At 43.9% G+C, this 23325-nt stretch overlaps 1 protein-coding gene across 1 annotated transcript in view; it reads left to right on the top strand.

The window, feature by feature from the left end:
• Positions 1 to 1440: 1440 nt before the first annotated feature.
• The window catches only part of LOC138961382 (nuclear pore complex protein Nup205-like), a 72148-nt gene continuing 50263 nt past the window's right edge, over positions 1441 to 23325 (top strand). The window contains exons 1-11 of the mRNA XM_070332997.1: positions 1441 to 1489; positions 2922 to 3070; positions 3701 to 3872; positions 4387 to 4605; positions 5618 to 5703; positions 7255 to 7477; positions 11043 to 11207; positions 19029 to 19141; positions 19428 to 19490; positions 19998 to 20111; positions 22367 to 22637. Coding sequence (XP_070189098.1) covers positions 1456 to 1489; positions 2922 to 3070; positions 3701 to 3872; positions 4387 to 4605; positions 5618 to 5703; positions 7255 to 7477; positions 11043 to 11207; positions 19029 to 19141; positions 19428 to 19490; positions 19998 to 20111; positions 22367 to 22637 — 1609 coding nt within the window. The 5' untranslated portion in view covers positions 1441 to 1455. The remainder of the gene's footprint in view (positions 1490 to 2921; positions 3071 to 3700; positions 3873 to 4386; positions 4606 to 5617; positions 5704 to 7254; positions 7478 to 11042; positions 11208 to 19028; positions 19142 to 19427; positions 19491 to 19997; positions 20112 to 22366; positions 22638 to 23325) is intronic.

Here is a 23325-nt window from a genome sequence, read left to right as displayed (position 1 = left end):
AATGCATACACCCTCACCCACGTCTCAATATACGATGTTCGGAAATACCTCTGTCTGGTTTGTATGGGTACGTTGTGAAAGAGTGAATATACTCTTAGCTTTTATTGAGGCAAACTTTCCCACGTGACATTATATAGGCCAGTCATTAGCGAGTGGTGTTTCTAAAAGACTTGCACAAGGAGCACATGCAGAAAGTTTGCCTCAATAAAAGAAAGTGTATTCTTTCACAACCCATACAAACCCGAAAAGAGTTATATTTCCGTAGTTCTTCTATTGCAAGTCCACCAGAAGACATTTAGTCACATACTGATTAAATAGAAAAATTAAGTATATATATTAGTTGTAGAATAACTGGACATTGCATTATTTAGTAACTGCCTAAGGCGTCTCTGATGAGTAGCTAAAAAAAAAAATCGAGAAAGCTAAAAATTAAAAATGCGCACAAGCATTCACCTTCAGTTTTTCCCATTCATGTATAATGAGATGGAGAAAAACAAGTCACGTAAGGCAAAATTACTACATTTAGTCAAGCTGTGGAACTCGCAGAATGAAACGGAACGCACTGCATTTTTTCATAATGACCGTAGTCTGCCGCTCGTGCAAATGGCAGTGAAATTAACGAGCCCGTTTAGCCCGGTAGTGGTTGCGCTGTGCTGTACCTCTCTTCGTTTTAACTTTCTGAGAGTGTTTTTAATCCAAACACATCATATCTAATGTTTTTGGAATCAGGAACCGACAAGGAATAAGATGAAATTGTTTTTAAATCGATTTCGGAAATTTAATTTTAATCATAATTTTTATATTTTTAATTTTCAGAGCTTGTTTTTAATCCGAATATAACACATTTATATGTTTTTTGAATCAGAAAATGATGAAGAATAAGATTAACGTAATTTTGGATCGTTTTATAAAAAAATAATTTTAATTACAATTTTCAGATTTTTAATGACCAAAGTCATTAATTAATTTTTAAGCCTCCAAGCTGAAATGCAATACCAAAGTCCGGCCTTCGTCGAAGATTGCTTGGCCAAAATTTCAATCAATTTGATTGAAAAATGAGGGTGTGACAGTGCCGCCTCAACTTTTGCAAAAAGCCGGATATGACGTCATCAAAGACATTTATCAAAAAAATGAAAATAACGTCTGGGGATATCATACCCAGGAACTCTCATGTAAAATTTCATAAAGATCGGTCCAGTAGTTTACTCTGAATCGCTCTACACACACAAACGCACAGACACACACACACACACATACACCGCGACCCTCGTCTCGATTCCCCCTCTATGTTAAAACATTTAGTCAAAACTTGACTAAATGTAAAAAGGGACAACATGCAAAAATGATAATTGGAAAAAACGGTTGGACCACATTTGTATCATTATGGGCAAAAGATGCATCCAGGTCCAGTTTTTTATCCAACAAATCCACAACCGGAACTTGTACTTATTCAAGATGGCTGACACCGGCGGCATGGCGGTAAACTTGGGTAAGAAAGGCATTTATATTGCAAAATATTATTGAAGAGATAGTTCTGAGTCATGCTAAGTAGAGTGAATGCTAAATAACGGATCCCAATGTTCGTGCTTGCGCGCAGCATCGATGTTACAGTCGGACAAATGATCAGGGAAAAGTCAAATTTACGTCGGAGATGTGCTTTTGGTTTCAATTTGTGTTGTGAATAGACTGCGTTTTCAAATTTTCTGTTGTGGATTCCAGCGTGTTACCCGACCTTTCACTAGCGAAACATTTATTAGCAGAAGCTTCCTCTAATAATAGTGTTTACCGTTTTTGTAAGATTAAGAATCAAGTTGTTTAGTCTTCCACTAGTTCCTGTTCCAACTCCACCTTACACTGGCTCCGCTTGATTGGGATTCAAAGTGGGCGACCGGGCGATCGCCCGCCACGTGACGCGGGCGATTTGATCTAAAGTACCAATCAAGCGCAATCGGGCCATAAACATGGCTGCCAATTTGTTGCTGTTGTGATCTTGTCATTTGACAAGTCATCTGCATGGAATCGTCATCGATTCACATTCAACTTCACTTGAAATTACTTCAATGAATCCTATCTAAGCCCCAAAACACACTTTAAACAATCACGAGTACTTAGATTCAACCCAATAATTAAGCACAGAAGCGTGAACACGGCCTGAAGGTACAACTTTCTCTTCAGAAGTAAAAGATTCACTTACTTTCCACCCGTGGCGGCCATTTTGATCTCGCATCAGCCGATGTGTTTTGGTCGGGCGAGGCGGGCTAGCCCGCCGGCTTAAGCCGGTTCATGACCCGATTGTACTTGATTGAAAATACTTCACCCGGGCGCACCCGGGCGATCGCCCGGATTCCAATCAAGCGGAGCCACTGAGTGACTGACAGTCACAACTCACATCGGTAAAGGCTGTTGTTGACTGGACGCACTTTTGTTCTGTGAACCTAATTCGGATTGACCCGCGATCTTGAAAAAGTTTGGCGAACCTGAGTTTGTTCTTGAAACTTGGAGTCGGAGGAACTTATAAATGGGAACCCCTGGCCCTGTTGACGCCTGCATGAAGAATTAATCACTTGATGAATGTTTTTGTCTATAAAATGTCTATGTACATCAGCAAATACGAGAATTTGCTCATTGACACTGAGTGACAGTTTAATGATATATTTAATCATGCTTGAAGTATATTATAATATCAATCAAACTTTTTGAGAATGAGATGTAAATTATCCTTATTACAACAATATTTGCAACCAAAGTAGCTATCTCCCGATTAAGCCCTGTGTGACTGTGAGGCTCGCTATCATCACACTCAATCAGACATTGAATAAATAATATTCACTTTTCTTTTAGCATTTCTGGAGATGACTACCAGAGTTGTGTCTGTCATACAAATTGATCAACTTCATCAAGTGCTTTTCATTTGATTACAGTTTCAGGTGCACGGCTGTGGGCACCATTCCGAGCCCTGCAGGATGTGGTTAATGCCGCCATCTACAGACATGAGCCTGGCTCCATACATGACCTTGAGCTGTCCCTCCGCAAACACAAACCGGACTTCATCTCTCTCCTCAAAACGCCTGTTAGTACTCATATGAATTGTAGAATGATTTTTTATCTGTGAGTGTGAATAGCAATTACCAGTCATATTTAGACAGTGTTCAGTCACTTGGTTGGGCATGCCAGGTGTCATTCACTGGTCAGTGGTGATTTGAAATTATTTATGATGATCATTTGCACAGCTGGACTTTGATTTGATTTGTTTAGTTGATCAACTACAATTTTGATAGGTTGGACAAGCCGAATAGGGCTGCATGTAGTGTTGTGCACCATTGCTTCTGAAAAATGACACTGACTGAATAATCTCCTTCTCATGATCATAGTTCTGTCAAGTCACTTCTTTTGAACAAACCCTGGCCTAAACCCAAGGACCTGCATACAATTATACTTTATTATCTCAAAATGAGCAACTATTACACACTCACACCCATACACATACATGCTTGGTCACTCGGATTTAAAACAGCATTCCATGTTATAACAATGCGTTTTAGTCAATAAAAAGGTAAATGTTATCTGCAATCTATTCATGTGCACTGTATAATGCAACTTGGCATTTACCTTTTAAGTCAGAAAACTTGTAGTTGTAGTGCTGATGATCTGAGAGTGGCTGTAGTGATAGAAAAGTCTTGTTCTCTTTTCTTTATTTCAGCCCAAGAATCCCATGGCCAGACAGATGGTTACCAAGGCGACAACAGAGGGTCTGCAGGTTCAGGGCATGCAAACCAAGCAGAAATTCACGCAACAGTTTGTGTCTGAGGCTCTCATTCTCTCCGACCTTTTTGAAATGGATGAGTTGGCTGCAGTTGAATTGCTCATGGCAGGTATGACCGTAAAAGATAGAATTCATCCAGTCAGTGTCTGCCTCTTCTCTTCTCACCCCCCCTTCTTGTCTAAAAATTTAGACAGATTTCAGTGAAGAGTTGCTTGCATACATACTGATAGAGGTGAATTTGGAAGGCTCATTTTGGTAAGGCCAAAAAAAAATAGGTCTGTTTACGGTAACATAGGCCAAAAAAATAGGGTCGGTAGGTCGGGAATTTATTTATTTATTTTTTTTTTCAAAAAACCATATTTTTACGTTATTTTGCAAAAAAAACCAAAAGATTTTTTTGTTTTTTTTTGTTTTCCCCAAATGCCAAAAAAAAGTCTAGGGTCGCGCGAAAAAAATAGGGTCGGTCGGGTTATTGTAAACAGACCTATTTTTTTTTTGGGCCTAATTCAAAGTATACACTATTGTACATGCTAAGAAATTGCCAAATATATCTTCATAGTTATCTGCTTGATGTTTCTAATATTTGTGTGTGTGTAACTTTCCATGTGTTTACTGTTTTTCAGGAGAAAACCAGCTGTCCAACTACCCAGGTTTGACGCGAGGGCTTGTAGCAGTCATCTTGTTTTACGACGGTCAGCGAAGTGTGGTCTGTTCTCTGCGGACGCTGCTGCAAGCACGCGAGGGTCACACCTGGACGTTGGGAGTGAGTCCAGAGCTGGTTCACCTGGTCACACAATTCACCGCCCAGCTCTTGGAGGACAAACTGGTGCACAAAATTCTGGGTAAGAAATAGGCGTGTAAGCTAAGGATGTAAAAATTTAAAAAGAACAGACTGCCAACGTTCCAAAATTCAGATTAAAAAAACATCAAAGGTATGTTATTGGAACGTTATATTTATAACAAAACGTTACGTTCACTAATCTTTGGCCAAGTGGTCCTTTAAGAAGCTGGCTCGGAAGACTCAAGCGAGCTTGTGAACAATTTGTCAGATAAGTTTATTTTCAGTATTGTAAGGTGAAGGTTTGATGTGAGAGTTTGTAGAAATGACTGTATGTGTCACTGTGGTGTATGTGAGTGTCTGTGTCACATAGTTTACTGCCCAGCTTTTAAAGGACAAACTTCTTCACACAATTCTGGGATGGGAATGCTTGTGTAACCCAGTTTTTTTAATGTAGAAGTTTGTGGAGAGAACTAGGCAACTTTTCTGTCTGTGTGTGTGTGTGTTGACAAGAAGGTATTTTTTGTGACTCCTTTGACAGATCCTCCGTCTTATTCTCCTTTAGTCTTTTTTCTTCTTTTTTAAGTTAGATTGCACAAGTTATTATGCCTTTGGGCTTTTCCTGTTAAGCCACACAAAAAAAAATTGTCTGTTTCTGGTCACTCGACCGACCCTAAATTTCGGCGCCGACCCTAAACTTTTTTTTTCCAAACTCAAAAAATGTTCCCATTTGTCCAAGCTCAAGATGTAAGATGTCTCAAGTCTTCTTTTCTGTTTCATCATGGAAATATCAGACCAGGTAAACAAAGAAAAACATGTCATACTCTTTCAGTCTTTGTCACAGATTTGTAAATGTGTTGAGTGTCTTGTCTCTATGTATAGTGAATCCAGTCTCTTTGCGCGATTTTTAAAGTTAGTTTTATTGGTCTACATTTGGGGGGGGGGGAAAAATCCCTACCTACCTACCCTATTTTGTTTTTAGCCATGTTACCAGAAACAGACAATTTTTATTTTTTTTGCCTTATGTCTCTCCAGCTCCGCCTTTTTTTCATTCAGGGAGTTTATTTGTTTTTCAGATTTGATTCAAAACATGGATGTGTCCAAAGAACTGGACAAGCTACAAAAACAGAGGGCATTGGGGGCATCCAGGCACAGGAAGCAGGTACACATCTTTTGTACATGTGTTGGATTTGGTCCCCACAAAGGTTTAACAAGAACAGTCATGTTGCTGATGGGCGCAGTGGCGTGATGGTAAGACGTCGGCCTCCTAATCGGGAGGTCGTGAGTTCGAATCCCGGTCGCTGCCGTCTGGTGAGTTAAGAGTGGAGATTTTTCCGATCTCCCAGGTTAACTTATGTGCAGACCTGCTAGTGACTTAACCCTCTTCGTGTGTACACACAAGACCAAGTACGCACAGAAAAGATCCTGTAATCCATGTCAGAGTTCGGTGGGATATAGAAACACAAAAATATCCAGCATGCCTCCCCCAAAATTGGCGTATGCTGCCTGAATGGCGGGGTAAAAACGGTCATTCACGTACAAATCCACTCGTGCTAAAAACATGGGTGAACGTGGGAGTCTAAGCCCATGAACGAAGAAGAAGAAGTCATGTTGCTTCTCAGCTTGTTGGTATGCTAGCTGGCAGTTGGTCTAATGAATCATGAACTCTTTCTTTTATGTTTTTACCATTTTTGTCAAATTTACTAGTTTTATGCACAAGAATCTCTGTGCTGTTGGAGTGAATTTTCCATTTAATCCCCAAAAGTACCAATTTTGGGGAACAAATGGGAAAACTGATTGATGATACTGAAGCTGTGAAGTTTGAGCTATGAAGTAGTGAATTGTTAAATCTTACCAGCTTGGTCTCATGAATGTTTTGAACTTTCTTTTGGACCCTTTTCCTTTCTCACTTTACCGTCTTGTTCACTGTAAAGCCTGACCTTGATTGGACGAAGTCGACTACGCAAAGTATATTTCGCGAAGCTGGTCGCACAAAGCTTAAGCACTGAGTTTTCGGTAAAAAGACTTTGCGAAGTCGACTTCAGGACATGCTTAAAGCCTGTCCTTAATTGGACGAAGTGGACTTCTCGAAGCTACCGGAACTAGACTTTGTCAAAACTTCGAAGTCCAAGGGAAGGCACTATGGCGGAGAAGAGAGTTATCTTTTCTTGTCTTGGCGTCTCAAATCTTATTAGCCAGAAAGCGCATGCGCGTAGTCTCGACCAGCGCGTGGTGTGCTTCTTTCTGAGTACTTTACGTCACAAATTGTACTTTACGTACTTGATGATGACGTAAGTTAATTGTAACACATTGTTATGTGGTAACACATTGTTATGTTTCTATTTTGTTTACTGAGCACGGCCGGGATTTTGAGTTTCATTCAACATGTCAATGCATCGCAGTAAGAAATAATACAGGTAGGAGGTTGGTTCTTGTACTTCGGGTCAACCAAAGTCGATAAATTCATTCTTCACTACGGTATTGAGTCTGATTTCGTCGTCCATCTTGAATCGAAAAGCACTCTTCTTACAATAAAACCAACTTCGTTGCGAGCTACGGCGAAGCTTCGCATGTCAAAACTTGCGAAGCGAAGTAAGGGTCAAAGTACCACGCCGCAGCTGCGGGTTTTCAGTACAAAGACTTCTGGAAGCTTCGTGTAGTCGACTACAGGCTCAATTAAGGACTGGCTTAACACATCTATTTTTCTCCCCAGGTATCGGACCTGTTCAAAGAGATCAGACAGACGCTGGCCGAGTGCCTGTTCTGCCTGGCGTGTCAGCAGCCCCTGAACAAGGCGGACACGCAGCGACTCCTGGCTCACCTGCGTAGCGACAACGGCCTGGGTGCAGACGAGGGCTTGGACTCTGTGTCTCTGAGTCTGCTGATGACCCTGCTGGCCTGCTTTGACATCTCTCCTTTGGAGCAGGAGCAAGTCGGTGAGATTTGTTTGATTAAAAAAAAGGCTTGCTAGAGTTGAACTGTTGTAGACGGGCACGGTAGCGTAGTGGATATGAAATCGGCCTCCTAATTGGAAGGTCGTGAGTTCAAGCCGCGGCCACCTGGTGAGTTACAGGTGGAGCTTTTTCTGATCTCCGAGGGGAGGTCAACTTATGTGCAGACCAGCAAGTGCCTTATCCCCCTGTACACGCAAGCACAAGACCAAGTGCACACGGAAAAGATCCTGTAATCCATGTCAGAGTTCCGTGGGTTATAGAAACACGAAAATACCCAGCATGCTTCCCCCGAAATCGGCATATGCTTCCCGATTGGCTGGGTAAAAACAGTAATACAGGTAAAAACCCACTCAGGCAAAAACATAAGTGAACGTGGGAGTTTCAGCCCATGAACGAAGAAGAAGAAGAAGAAGAAGAACTGTTGTGTTGCCTGTCTGAATGTGAAATCTATAAAAGACCTTGAAAAGGGAGAGGCTACAGTTTTTAAAGGATGCACATGTTAACCTGTGTCCCCTGTTTGTCTGATGACCCTCAAGTTACCTGTGTCCCCTGTTTGTCTGATGACCCTCAAGTTACCTGTGTCCCCTGTTTGTCTGATGACCCTCAAGTTACCTGTGTCCCCTGTTTGTCTGATGACTCAAGTTACCTGTGTCCCCTGTGTGTCTGATGACCCTCAAGTTACCTGTGTCCCCTGTTTGTCTGATGACCCTCAAGTTACCTGTGTCCCCTGTTTGTCTGATGACCCTCAAGTTACCTGTGTCCCCTGTTTGTCTGATGACCCTCAAGTTACCTGTGTCCCCTTTTTGTCTGATGACCCTCAAGTTACCTGTGTCCCCTGTTTGTCTGATGACCCTCAAGTTACCTGTGTCCCCTGTTTGTCTGATGGCTCAAGTTACCTGTGTCCCCTGTGTGTCTGATGACCCTCAAGTTACCTGTGTCCCCTGTTTGTCTGATGACCCTCAAGTTACCTGTGTCCCCTGTTTGTCTGATGACCCTCAAGTTACCTGTGTCCCCTGTTTGTCTGATGACCCTCAAGTTACCTGTGTCCCCTGTTTGTCTGATGACCCTCAAGTTACCTGTGTCCCCTGTTTGTCTGATGACCCTCAAGTTACCTGTGTCCCCTGTTTGTCTGATGACCCTCAAGTTACCTGTGTCCCCTTTGTGTCTGATGACCCTCAAGTTACCTGTGTCCCCTTTGTGTCTGATGACCCTCAAGTTACCTGTGTCCCCTGTTTGTCTGATGACCCTCAAGTTACCTGTGTCCCCTTTTTGTCTGATGACCCTCAAGTTACCTGTGTCCCCTGTTTGTCTGATGACCCTCAAGTTACTTGTGTCCCCTGTTTGTCTGATGACCCTCAAGTTACCTGTGTCCCCTGTTTGTCTGATGACCCTCAAGTTACCTGTGTCCCCTGTTTGTCTGATGACCCTCAAGTTACCTGTGTCCCCTGTTTGTCTGATGACTCAAGTTACCTGTGTCCCCTTTTTGTCTGATGACTCAAGTTACCTGTGTCCCCTTTGTGTCTGATGACCCTCAAGTTACCTGTGTCCCCTGTTTGTCTGATGACCCTCAAGTTACCTGTGTCCCCTGTTTGTCTGATGACCCTCAAGTTACCTGTGTCCCCTGTTTGTCTGATGACCCTCAAGTTACCTGTGTCCCCTGTTTGTCTGATGACCCTCAAGTTACCTGTGTCCCCTGTTTGTCTGATGACCCTCAAGTTACCTGTGTCCCCTGTTTGTCTGATGACCCTCAAGTTACCTGTGTCCCCTGTTTGTCTGATGACCCTCAAGTTACCTGTGTCCCCTTTGTGTCTGATGACCCTCAAGTTACCTGTGTCCCCTGTTTGTCTGATGACCCTCAAGTTACCTGTGTCCCCTGTTTGTCTGATGACCCTCAAGTTACCTGTGTCCCCTGTTTGTCTGATGACCCTCAAGTTACCTGTGTCCCCTTTGTGTCTGATGACCCTCAAGTTACCTGTGTCCCCTGTTTGTCTGATGACCCTCAAGTTACCTGTGTCCCCTGTTTGTCTGATGACCCTCAAGTTACCTGTGTCCCCTGTTTGTCTGATGACCCTCAAGTTACCTGTGTCCCCTTTGTGTCTGATGACCCTCAAGTTACCTGTGTCCCCTGTTTGTCTGATGACCCTCAAGTTACCTGTGTCCCCTGTTTGTCTGATGACCCTCAAGTTACCTGTGTCCCCTGTTTGTCTGATGACCCTCAAGTTTCCTGTGTCCCCTTTGTGTCTGATGACCCTCAAGTTACCTGTGTCCTCTTTTTGTCTGATGACCCTCAAGTTACCTGTGTCCCCTGTTTGTCTGATGACGCTCAAGTTACCTGTGTCCCCTGTTTGTCTGATGACCCTCAAGTTACCTGTGTCCCCTGTTTGTCTGATGACCCTCAAGTTACCTGTGTCCCCTGTTTGTCTGATGACCCTCAAGTTACCTGTGTCCCCTTTGTGTCTGATGACCCTCAAGTTACCTGTGTCCCCTGTTTGTCTGATGACCCTCAAGTTACCTGTGTCCCCTTTGTGTCTGATGACCCTCAAGTTACCTGTGTCCCCTGTTTGTCTGATGACCCTCAAGTTACCTGTGTCCCCTTTGTGTCTGATGACCCTCAAGTTACCTGTGTCCCCTGTTTGTCTGATGACCCTCAAGTTACCTGTGTCCCCTGTTTGTCTGATGACCCTCAGGTTACCTGTGTCCCTTTTGTGTCTGATGACCCTCAAGTTACCTGTGTCCTCTGTTTGTCTGATGACCCTCAAGTTACCTGTGTCCCCTGTGTGTCTGATGACCCTCAAGTTACCTGTGTCCCCTTTGTGTCTGATGACCCTCAAGTTACCTGTGTCCCCTGTTTGTCTGATGACCCTCAAGTTACCTGTGTCCCCTGTGTGTCTGATGACCCTCAAGTTACCTGTGTCCCCTGTTTGTCTGATGACCCTCAAGTTACCTGTGTCCCCTTTGTGTCTGATGACCCTCAAGTTACCTGTGTCCCCTTTGTGTCTGATGACCCTCAAGTTACCTGTGTCCCCTGTTTGTCTGATGACGCTCAAGTTACCTGTGTCCCCTGTTTGTCTGATGACGCTCAAGTTACCTGTGTCCTCTTTTGTGTCTGATGACCCTCAAGTTACCTGTGTCCTCTTTTTTTCTGATGACCCTCAAGTTACCTGTGTCCCCTTTGTGTCTGATGACCCTCAAGTTACCTGTGTCCCCTGTTTGTCTGATGACCCTCAAGTTACCTGTGTCCCCTGTTTGTCTGATGACCCTCAAGTTACCTGTGTCCCCTTTTTGTCTGATGACCCTCAAGTTACCTGTGTCCCCTGTTTGTCTGATGACCCTCAAGTTACCTGTGTCCCCTGTTTGTCTGATGACTCAAGTTACCTGTGTCCCCTTTTTGTCTGATGACCCTCAAGTTACCTGTGCATCATATCAGATGCCTGTTTACGTGCATGTTATTTAACTAATAGCAAGATATAGCATCAGTCATAATCACAGAAATTCTCCGGGTCTGTTAGCCATGCATATAATAACCCATGATCTGTGCTTTTTGCAGAGACAGATGACTTGGTTCCCATAGCAACGGACGGCAGTTACCTGACAGATATTCACAACATTGTAAAGAACGACCCACGGTGGACCACCTCTGGCCTACAGTCGGTGGCCCGATTCGCCTGGGGTCTGACCCTCAGAAAGCTTTCACAGTGTCAGAACTTCAATGGTGAGTGGTAGATACTCTTTATTTGTAAGATATGTAGAAAACGGGATAGTGGTGTTAGTGTTGCTGGTGTCAAAGACAGAAGGGTTTCTGTGTATCAGTCTGTCGTTTCAGCAGACTGCTGCCTTGTTTCTCATGAGCTAACTAAAATGTTCAGGCTAGTGGCCAGTGCCAGATGTCTCACTGTACCACACTTTTCCCTCCATTGTGTAATTGTATGGACAATAAATTATCATTCTGATAATCATCGCTCCACGGCTATCGCCAGTTTCTCTCTGACAGCATGCTAAATTATTGCGTGAATCTTTTAAAACAAGAATACAGAGTTATCTCCCATATGTTTTTCGCGAGCACTGATCTAAATTTGAGATCAGTGTTCACGAGACGAAAATGATTGCAGATTGGCCGACTTCGACAGTGATCTCCGAGAAGTTCTTCACAGTTATGATAAAGACATCGTTGTAAGATCAAAACAAGTCGAAATTTTGAGAAAAACATTATCGACGATAGCGAATCTGCTTATATCCATAACACATTACGAAAAGATCTAAATATGTAAAAAAAATCGATTTCCTCTCCAGAGAAGGAAAACCAAGGCATCCTGTCAGGGATAGAATGACCGGCACGGTTGGCCTAGTGGTAAGGCGTCCGCCCCGTGATCGGGAGGTCGTGGGTTCGAACCCCGGACGGGTCATACCTAAGACTTTAAAATTGGCAATCTAGTGGCTGCTCCGCCTGGCGTCTGGCATTATGGGGTTAGTGCTAGGACTGGTTGGTTCGGTGTCAGAATAATGTGACTGGGTGAGACATGAAGCCTGTGCTGCGACTTCTGTCTTGTGTGTGGCGCACGTTATATGTCAAAGCAGCACCGCCCTGATATGGCCCTTTGTGGTCGGCTGGGCGTTAAGCAAACAAACAAACAAACAAACAAAGAAGGGATAGAATGAGACCCGAAGGGAAGTAACTCATTTTTGACCTGAGTTCAGGATGATGTCTTATGTGTTTCTTTGAATTATCACTGGTTGGAGATTCTGTAGTTTTCTGAAATGACGTCTTCTTCACGGCAGGATGGACAGAGTACTCTGTCCACTCTCATGTTATGCATACAGGCCTGACTCTGTCTCCTTGAGGTTTCAAATACACATTTTTCTGAAATCAGCCAAACTACATGTAGATGCGTGTCACAGATCCAATATAAGTTTGCCCCTTCCATGTACACTTAAAGGCACAGTAAGTCTCCCGTAAACCATCACAGATACTGTCAGGCATTTACACACAGTACAAACACCCTTTCATTTAAACACTCACTGCTTGAGAACATCCTAGGTGCCCTCCGTAAAGAGTGAGCAATTTTCAAAGAATTTATTTTTGCGTGGTTTATCTTACCCCTGAGCCATCGTGAACCCGTGTGGTCAAGTTTCCCTTTTTCACACTGTAGTCGTCAGTTTGTAATTTGAATGCGACTCGCTTTGAGCTTATCTGCAATAGCACGTTATTATGTACCTCTGATTAAATTACATATCTTACCCAACTCACATATAGCAATTAACTCTAGTTCAGTGCTGGTAACGCTGTACGCATCCCCTTGGTAACAAGGGAAGCCCCTCTAAAAAAAGAGTGACCAATACCCATAAGGCCATATTAATACATACTTCCGACTTCCGTATGCGCGCGCATACGCCGCCATATGCATCATTCCATACTCAGCGAGCAGTGGGACTGGTCGTGTTTTTGTACGCTCTGGCTGTGTTCAGCCATCTGTCACTTCGTCTACGGACTTGGTCACTTACCTCTTGGTATCTTCTTGCTTGTCTTATCGTCTCTTCATGTGGAGGTGAGATCTTTCTGTTTTTTGCTTGTGTTTGTGGGCGTTTTTGACCTTAAATTGAACTTGTGAAATTTTCTTGTTTACAAAATTTTTCGTGAGTTGTTTTTGGTCATGGCGGTTAACGCCAAGAAGCGGCAGTTGTCTAAATGAGTAACTGCTGGTTCTCCGCCGACAAAGTTAACACCTGGGAAAGCAAAGGCTTCCGGACAGGCTTGTGTTTCGGTTCATGTACTGTCTTTGCAAAAAATACCGATGTTTTGGTCGTCATGCCTCCTACTCCGTTTTTGACGGCTAAACCTTTAGACAAGGTTTCTCCTGTGGATAAGCCCGCTTAGGCTTCCTTGGTTTATGTGTTTCCCGGTCGTGCGTCTGCGGACGTGGCGACATTGTTGCTCTCTTTAAGTTCACAGGTTTCTTCCTTGGCGGGGGATATCGCTTCCACGCGGGCGGAGATGCGTTCGCTGCCGGTGTGACGGGGGTTTCGTCTCTTGCCAACGTTCGCCTGCGCCGTCTGCTACTGTGTCTCAGGCGGATGTTCATGCGGAATGGGATGATGGGACCACGCCTTCGCTTGTGGCCTGTGTTCCGGTTCCCGGTGGTTCACACCAGTTTAAAGGTATGTTTTCTACCCAAGTACCCGGGTTCTCCGGGGAAAGGGTAGAGCGTCTCCAAGAGAAAGTAACTCCGGGCTCTGGCTTTGTGGGTGAAAGTTCCGAAGCTGAGGCTGGCTCTGACTGCATTGGCAGCAGGTCGGTGGCGGTTAGGAACCTTGGAGAGCGAACGGAAGATTTGCGCAACCAACCGCTTCTTTAGATTGTGGTACGGGTGTGCGTCTTTCGCTTCCGCCCGGGGGGCAGGAAGAGAACAGTATAGCTGGCTCTTTGTTTGACTATGGGAGTCAAGCAGGGGGTCAGCTTCCGGAGGGCACGGGAGTGCCAGTCGGCTGTTCAGAAGACGGTGCTTCCGCAGGGGTGGTTGCACTGAATTCAAATTGCCGTTTAGGCTGTCAAGTGCAGTGGCACTGGGGGCTTAAGCGGCTTCAAGGTACAATAGGATCTTCTGGTGCATGTTTAGGCATCCGGTTGGTTCTGATATTTGCCAATCCGTGGCCGATTTTGCTAACGCTTTTGCGGCTGTGGCTTCCGGTTTCAGGATGGTTTGGCCTTCTGCCGTTAACACTGGGGTGTTGGTAGTTGGCGCTCATCAGTCTTCGGCTTTCGGTTCCGTTGTTGCGGTTCCTCTGCTGTTACTCAGGCTAAATGCACTTCCTTTTCCAGGCTTTCAGCTGGTATGAGGCAGGTGGATGGAATATCCTTTCGGAGTTCCGGCTTTTGGGTAATTTGTTCCGAACCTTTCCCTTTTGGCAAGTGTTGCTTTTTCGGGATTGGTTCCGGCTCTCATCCTTTTGTAGATGGTTAGAATACCACTGTACAGGATGATGAGGATTTGGAAGACTAAGCTTCTGGGGCAGATGGAGACGCCTCTTTGTTGTTTTTCAGCGAAGCTGCCATCTTTGTTTACATGGATGGCAGAGGTTACTACGCGCTTTTTCCCTGTAGGGTTAGCGGTAGCATTGTCATCTGCCTTTTCTCCTCCATCTTTTTTGGCGTGTCTTGCTCCTTCTTAGGATCAATTTGCGAACTCAATCGATGCTTTTCCCCCATCTCTGCTTTTGTTGGCATCTCAGGGGGAAGCTCAGACTTCAGCTTTGCCGCGTTTTGCGCATTTTCAGCTGACCTGAGCCTTTTAAGGGAATCTTAGAACGTTATGTTCTTGGATTCTCTGTTGGGGTCGTTTGGGCTTGTGAAATTTGTTTTTTCACAATTGAGGCTCCTTTGTTACCACTTCCTTTGTGGGCAACGCTCGGCTTAGCTCCTGCGGTGGCGGGGCTTTAGCTTGCGTCATCTGCTCAAGCAGCGCGTCACGCGCTGATCGCTATCCGTAGGCTTCGGTTTACTCCAAGCTTAAGAACGTAGTTTATTCGTTTGCTTTTTCTACGGAACCGCCACCGGGTTCCCCGGAATTGGCGAACATCCGTCTGGATGTTAATAGCAAGGAGTGACTGTCTCTCTGTCAGACAAGGATCTCCTGGCTATGTTTCATTATGGCCGCACTCCTTTACATTTACCGCTTTTAACAAATCTCGTTTCTGCGCTCTCTCGTGCGCGGTTACGTCCTATCTGGATGTTTTTGTGTTCCGTCAGGACGCGGATACGAAGGATGTAGCTTTGCTTTTAGCCTGGGTGTAGGTCTCTTTCAAAAAGGTTTGTTCTTTTGGCGAGACTTTTATCTCTTCTTTTCTTGAAGGTTCCTCTTTGTGAGTTCGCTTTTATGCACAGGGATTCTTCTCTATCTTAAAAGCTCACTGCAGAAGGAAAGCGCACGGCAGGCCTTGGCTGTTATTGTTTTCAAATAAAGGCTTCAGGCTCGCCGTTCTCGACTTTATCTTTTGTCTCCTTACCCTCGCGTTCGTGGCAGGGTTCTGTGTCTAATATCCACCTTTCTTCCCCCTGAGGCAAGTTAGCGGTGGGTGTTGGTAGGCACATAAAAGCACGCTTTCTTTCACACTTGTGGCAGTTATGTCAACTGGAAGTTAGTTCTCGGCATCACTCTTCTTTCGCCTTTGTGTTTAACACAGCGGCTGGGGGGGATTAGGTTTCCCTCTTTGTGGGGGGAGACACGGGGGCCTCCCTTTTTGGTTCTCTTTCATGGTTCGTTTGGTATTTCAGAGCTTCAGGGTTCTGATCTTTTTTCTAAGTCATGCGTTTGTTGAGCCGTTTTTGGATCTCTTGGAGATTGTGCAAGCGGCCCTTGATAGAAGTCCTTTGCTCCAGGTGTAACTGGGAGTGCAGGGCTGGAGCACATTAGATGTCTAAGGCTTCTCAGCTTTTATAGGACCCTTTGTGGTCTGTTGGGTGTTAAGCAATAGAACAAAGGGTTGGAACATGTGTTGTTTCAAGCAGACAACTCCACAGGGGGCTTTTCTCATCAAGAAAAGGGGGTCTCTCACTCCCTATCGCTTCCTCACGGATCATGAGAGGTTTTGGTGGTTTTAACATCACGAGATCTTTTTAGCAGCGAAGTACCTTCATGAGAGTCTCTATGACTGGGCGGACTCTCTAAGTCTGTCGGCCAAATGGCCACTTGGAGCAGACTCTCTTTGACCACGTGTTTTTGTCCCTTCGGGGGAATGGGAGAAATTTCTATTAATGAGTTTTTGCCTTTTGGTACTATCGCCTTTTGCTTATCTTCGTCGCCCGACTGCCGGGCATGGAAATTTTTACTCTTGTTTTACTTTGAGCGGCCTGCTGGTCGCACAGTTTGGGCCCGTTCTTTTTGGGTTGCCAGACCTCGTTAGGCTGGCAAGAGGGCTCCGGTTTTGCTCACACTCGTTTCTCACGGGTGTCTACTGTAGGATATTTTTGAGTTGCTCGGGCTCTTCTGCCCGTCAACTCTGGACTGGTACTTGTCTTGTTGTCTGGCGTGGAACAGATGGCTTATGTTTTAACGGATAGAACTCCTCTTCTCTCGGTACAATGAAGGTGGCGAGCCACCTATTTTGGCTTTCCGTTCTTTTTCTCTCACGTCTTTGTTTAAGACATTATGTGATATCAGTTTTACTGAGACAGCTCGGTGCTAATTTTTCTCTTGGTGGCGTTTTAGCCAGCAAGTTTAAGAGGGCCTACGTTAGGCTTGCTGAAAGCTGATCTTCAGTCCTTTCTTGGACTTTGCTCCTAGTTTTAGGGTTTTTGTGATTGGATTCTTTGACTCTTTTACTTAACTAGCCTTGCTGATCAACACGGAAATCGGCCATGCTTACTCGGGTAGCTTCTGTGAGAAGTGGGAGTAAGTGTTTTTTCTGTTTGTTTTTTTGCTATAGACAGATTTTCGGAGAAAGACTGATCTATGGCACTTAGGTTTCTTTTGGGTTTTCTGGCATATAAGCGGAATCTGGAGTTACCAACTTTGATTCACCGTTCAAATCTTAATCACTATTTTGGCTCCCCTAGAGCCATATTGAGCCTTTTGGTCTGTTCGAGTTTTGAAGATTTTTTCTGACTTGCACGGATTGCTTGAGATCATTAAATCTAAGGTCTCTTGTTCTTATCTTTCTGCTTCGTCGCCCTTTAACCTTGAACGGTTATATACGACGTTAAACACTGATTAATTTATATAAAGGAAGAAAAAATGTCTTTCAACTTTGGTAGGGGTAATGACTTGTTGAGGTCAATCTTGCCTAGATGGACTGCCACAGTGTTCAGGTATGCCTTCAAGTGGTGGCAGTAGACAGGGGGGGGGGAGGGGGCAGTCAGTCAGTCCTCCCCCTTCGAACAGCACGGACTCTTTTTTCTTTTCTTGAGCATTTTTATGGCTCTTGGAGATTCTGATGTACATTTTTGTACGGTTATAGCCCTCCACAGTTTTCCGTTAAGGACTCTGCACGCTAGATCGGAATCTCAGGAACTTCTTTTTATCTCACTCGTTATGGTGCGCTTTAAAGACATCTCGAGAGTAATGTTAGCCAATTGGGTCTCCACCATAGTTAGACAAGTTTATGTATGGTGGCAGAGTCAGGCAGGGGATGTCAGGGCAGTTTTGCCCTTTACTACAGCTAGGCCTCACGGGGCAAGAGATTGGGCTTCCACTCTAGCTGTTCTTTGATTTGGTCTCCTGGCAGAACTGTGTTCTTGAGTCGGCTTGCTGGCTTTATTGAAAGGTTTTTCGTTGGTGTTTATCTCAGAGATGCCTATGCATTGAGATAGGATGTTTTTCTGGGTTACCTGCTCTGTTAGCGGCAGGACAGATTCTCAATTCCTGATTGGGTTAAGTGCCCTCCACCTATAGTAGCAATCTGCTATATGTGAGTTGGGTAAGATATGTAATTTAATTAAAAATTTTAGTAATAAATTTTCATTTGATTAATATACTTACCCAACTCACATCGTTTATTCCCTCCCGCCTCCCCGCTGTGGGGGGTGGATTTCTAAAAAAGGGGAGTGAGTTGGGCTTCGTTTGGAATGATGCATATGGCGGCGTATGCGCGCGCATACGGAAGTCGGAAGTATGTATTAATATGGCCTTATGGGTATTGGTCACTCTTTTTTTAGAGGGGCTTCCCTTGTTACCAAGGGGATGCGTACAGCGTTACCAGCACTGAACTAGAGTTAATTGCTATATGTGAGTTGGGTAAGTATATTAATCAAATGAAAATTTATTACTAAAATTTTTAAGTATGCACGAAACAAACGGCTGTGGTTCACAAGAACTCTAGCGATGGCTTTTGACTGTTCAGAGGAACTGGCGATAGACATAAACCGTCGTCGGCTACGAGAACCACGACCTTGTGTGACCCTGCTTCCGGGCTTTTCTTTTTTCAAACTTTCAAAACTTCGAATTGTACTGATCTTGTCTTGATGAAAAAAGAATTTTTTTATGATATAAGAATGTTTGTGTAACAAGCTGTCAATTTATTATTTAGATTTTAAAAGTTAATTCTACCGCCAAAACGCACCACGGTCCGATTGTCTCTGACACAATCCGCAAAATTGCTCGCTCTTTACGTAGGGCACCTAGGATGTTCCCATTTGGTGAGCGTTCAAATGGAAGGGTGTTTGTACTGTGTGTAAAAGCCTGACAGTATCTGTGATGGTTTACGGGAGGCTTACTGTGCCTTTAAGATCTTTAGAAGGAGAAATGACCCCCCTTAGGATTGTCACACATGAGTGTGCGTCATGCATGCATGCCTGTGTTTGTGAACATGAATGTTTACGGACACGACCATTACAACAGATATCGATGAAACGTGCGTCAACATCGTTTCCATCGACTTTACAGTTCAGTTCAGTCCTCTATCTTGAAGGGGTTATGGAGGGACACTGCGGGATCCAAAGCTGTTTTTCTCCTCGGTTTTTGCCTTTCATGTTATGTCCCCAGGAGTTTTATGTAAATCATCATCGTACCAATTACAATGTATGTACATTTTTCTGTGTGTTGAGGTGGAGGAGACTTGCTGGAGGACGATGAGCAGCTGGTGGATCAAGCCATCGACAGCGACTTGTTTGAGTTCCTCGTCAATTCTGTCATCTCTGCACACGACTTTCACAATGAAGTAAGTCGTGATAACGGTGATTCTTTATTGGAATATATTGGACACTTTGTGTGTGCTTGTGTCTGTCTATTTGTCTGTCTTTAACAAGAACAAACACTTTATTTTTCCTCTTTTTTTTCAGCAGACAGGCATGCACACCTATAGTCACACAGATGAATTCATCCGTACAGATCACACACACACACACACACACATGTGAGCTCGTTTATTTAAATCCTCAGTATAAATGACATTGATAAATGTCATGTGTGACAGTTGCTAATCAATATTTTCTTATTTGTTTCAGGAGTTTTATGTCAGAAGAATGCACGGCTTGGTCACTGACTTCATTCTTCAGATGCCTCTGAAGGTTGGTACTTCGTTCTGCTTCTTCTTTGCTTAAGGTGATTTGTATCATTTAGAACAAGAGCTTAAGTTGCAACTTTGCTAGCCTATCACCTAGAAGCTAGGTATGTGTTGTATAGTAAAACATGGATGTGTGCATGTGTATGTTAGCATTTGCCTTGAGAGAGTGAGTGTGTGTGTGTATATGTATGTGTGTTAAGATTGTATACTGTTGATATGAACAGAATTGAGTACTGCAACATAAGTAGTGGGTCTGTGTGGAAATTATGTTCTGATTGGATCTGCAGTCTTTTGTGTACATGTATTGTGAGTGATGAGCCCGAAGAGACAACCTCCAAAAAAATCAGGTCTTAAAAAGGAGGGAGTCTTAAAATGGAGGTATATTTACAGAGCTTATGAACAGTAAATCTTTAAAAATCAGGTCTTAAAATGGGGGGGGGGGGGGGGGGGGTGGGGGGCCACTGTACACAGTAATAGATAATAGAATTGTGTTGTGTTCTTGTGTCCCCAGGTGAAGGAGCTGAGAAACCGAGGCGATGAAACAGCCAGGATCATCCTCGCCCATCAGATTGAAGGCTATGAGCCTCCGCCTCAAAGAAAAGACTTTCAGTACATGCTGGAACTGGTGAGTTTTGCTTTAACGATGCAGCAAAGTTTGTCAACTGAGCGAAAACCGCCTTGAGTAATATTTTGCTTTTACAGTTGCTGGTTGTCAAGTATGGTTGCCAAAGGGACTGCTAGTATCCACATTCAGTGTAGGTGATAGTGAAGTTGAATGTTATATTCCTCTCTAAATTGTAACTCGTTTTTTCTCACGTGGGCTTTTCCTTATATTTGTAGCAGTTTTCCCATTCATTAAATGATGTATTTATTTGCCCGGCGGAAAACCGTAAGAGTTGTAGATGATAGTCAAAATGTACGTCTTTTGCTAATTCTTTAGATTACTTTTCTTGTGCAAGCACTTATTATTCTCTCCCCTCTAGATCTATTTTTGGCCTCGCGTTGTGTTCCTTTCTCCTGTGCATGCCACTATAATCTGTTTGTTCTTTATTTCACCCTCTCTTACCTAAAATTGCCGTGTTAGTTTGTCTTGAAAGGCTACGATTGCAAGAAGAAACTGACGACATATGTGACAACGAAAATCATTCAGACGAATAACGGAGTCAATTTCATGGGATCACTTTTCTATAAATAGTTTATTAAACTGATTATATAGAAAAGTATACAAATGGTTCAAAAACAATTGGCGTTGACCACGCAATATCATAAATTCACATACAAAATTGATACAAAAATCCCGGGTTGCCTTTACATGGCAAACATCAAAATGCGCAATTTATCTTTCATGAAAACAATTAAGCCACCTAATCTCCCTTCCCCCAGATAATCCTATCCTAAGTGGAAACTCCGCATATGAAGCTAGCTATGGTTTTGTCCCATACAGGACCTTTTATTCCCTGACTGACTATCTAACAATCAACTCCTTCCTAGTTATTCACATGGATTTATAAGTGGGAGAAACAGTTCTTCCCTACTTCCTGGGGCTAGTTTTCAAGGATGGTCTAAGACCGCATATTTGGCTATATTAACCTTAGTGAGAAAGCGTGAGAGTCAACAATGAATCTCCATATTCGTCACCAAGGTATTTTGTCCCTAATTTATTCCAGCCTTCTCTTTTACAAAGTACCTACGCAAAGCGGGTGGGACACCAAAAACACAGGAGCTTCCCCAGAATTGCGCAGGTCACCTAGGGTTTAAAGCTATCACACCTATCCGCTAATTTAGGACCGTTCAATCAAACGCACGCCGACGCTCTAACAGTCCGGTTGTTTATTTCAGCTCGCTACGAATTTCACTCCTAACTCCTTCTTTTGAACCTTTGCTGTCGCTTGAATTAAACGAAACAGCAGCATGCCAGGTTATCCATTAGATCTGTCTATTTCTACTCTGTCCTGACTTTAAGAAAGAAGAAAAGAAGACTCTCTAAGTTCTTTTACGTTTCGTCTATGTTTTCCCTACTCTACCTCGTTGAAAGAATGCGGAGTCCTTTTTTGTATTAATTTGTCCTTGCCTTTTATACCGGCACATCCCGTAACCTAGGCAGAAACATAGACCTTGTCCGGATTGGCTGGCGGTGAATCGACCACAACCAAATTACCTGTGAAACATTCCACTAATGACGTAGTCCTCCCCTTTCCCCTCATCTTCGTGCTCATTGGCTAACAGTATCAATAATTCATCTATAATTCAACTTATTCATTACACATATCATTTTATTCTCATCAAAATAACCTAGTTTTCCTCTTATCCTGCATTTCCCATTCTTTTCGAACCAACGATGTTTTCGTTCGGCGATCGTTGTCTCCAACCCTACTAATAATCATCATTCCCCGGTCCCCTCACCGGTCTAAATAACCTCTCAGGGTCGTTAAATTATCCTCATCAACCAATTTCCATTCAATCTTTTGTCACTCAACTTGACAATTGTCAAGTTACATTAACATTTATCCACTAACCTACCGGTAAATCGCGTTCTCGCCATACAAATGGCCGCCAACGCGGAACTGACAAGAGAATTACCTCCCTTGCATTGTTTACTTCTGGTTTCGCTATCACCTATTCGGATGCTTCTTTTGGAAGACAAGGCCAGCGATAACGTGACAGATTACCTGTACGCCATGGCTGTCCCGAACCTTCACTACCTAATACTATAACAGTAAACTTTCTTACAATTAGGGCTCCCCCGCCACATATTCTTGTGTTTGAGCACTCGCTGTGTCATGGGTTAGAGAAACCTGAAACCTCTCCAAACTTTCACCTATTTGTTGCCCACACTGATCATTCCATGATTGAATTTGAACGCAGTCTTTGTATTACCAGATCGGAGACCTGTACCGCAAGGATCCACTGAAACTGGATCTTGCCATGGAGTACTGGTGTCCCCTTGATCCGGTAGCCGCCAGCGAATCTATGTACGCGTACCGCCCCCCGCCCAGACAGGTGGCGCTGTTCAAGTTTGTGCGACTGGCGGGGGATCTGTTGCCGGCCCCCCTGTTCGTGCCCTATGTGCGCATGTTGCAAGGGCTGGCCAGTTCTCAGCAGTGTGCTCAGCATGCCTTCAATCTGCTCAAAATGAATGGCGTCAGCTCAGGTAGGTGTTAGGCTTTGATTGTTTTTGACTATTTTTGTGATAAGGTAGATGATGATTTATTGTTCAAGGTGTGCCCTTTGCTAGCGTTGTGTCTTTGAAATTGTTTTCGTGGGTACTTTTTGTCCTCTTTGTAATTTGGCTGATAGTGATAAGTGCTTGAAATTGTACAAAAGTAATACTGCGCCTTTTTTTTTTTTTTTTTTTTCACCAGCTTTTTGAATTTTCGAATTAAACATAACAGAAGCTCTCCTTTTTCACTGTCCATATTATGCTGTACTGAGACTGGTTTGAGAACAGTGGACACTGTCTTGTAAGACTCTCCACTATGGCAGGGATCGCGCTAGCTTTTTAAAAAACGCGTAAGTCATACGCAACGAAACGAAAAAAACGCGTCACGGACCAATATTTTTGCGTACTACGAAAACACGTACAGACACAAACAAAACACGCACGAAAGACTTAGACACTCCTTACCTAAATACGGCGAGTTTTCCTGTCGAACTCCGCACACGCCTGTCGAATAACACCCCTGCTGTCTCCAACCTTCGGGCCTTGCGAGTTTGTTTCCCGCTCTAATACGACTAGACACACTTTCCGCCTTTTGGAAGCGCGAGATGGGAGAGCAGCTAATGTCTGTTTCATTATCCGACAAGACATTATCTGGTAATACCCTCGTTACGTTCGTTTG

The sequence above is a fragment of the Littorina saxatilis genome, linkage group LG3 (assembly GCF_037325665.1).
Source record: "Littorina saxatilis isolate snail1 linkage group LG3, US_GU_Lsax_2.0, whole genome shotgun sequence".
NCBI lineage: Eukaryota > Metazoa > Mollusca > Gastropoda > Littorinimorpha > Littorinidae > Littorina > Littorina saxatilis.
Note: the sequence above shows the minus strand (reverse complement) of the source record. Positions and strands in the feature narration are given on the sequence as shown.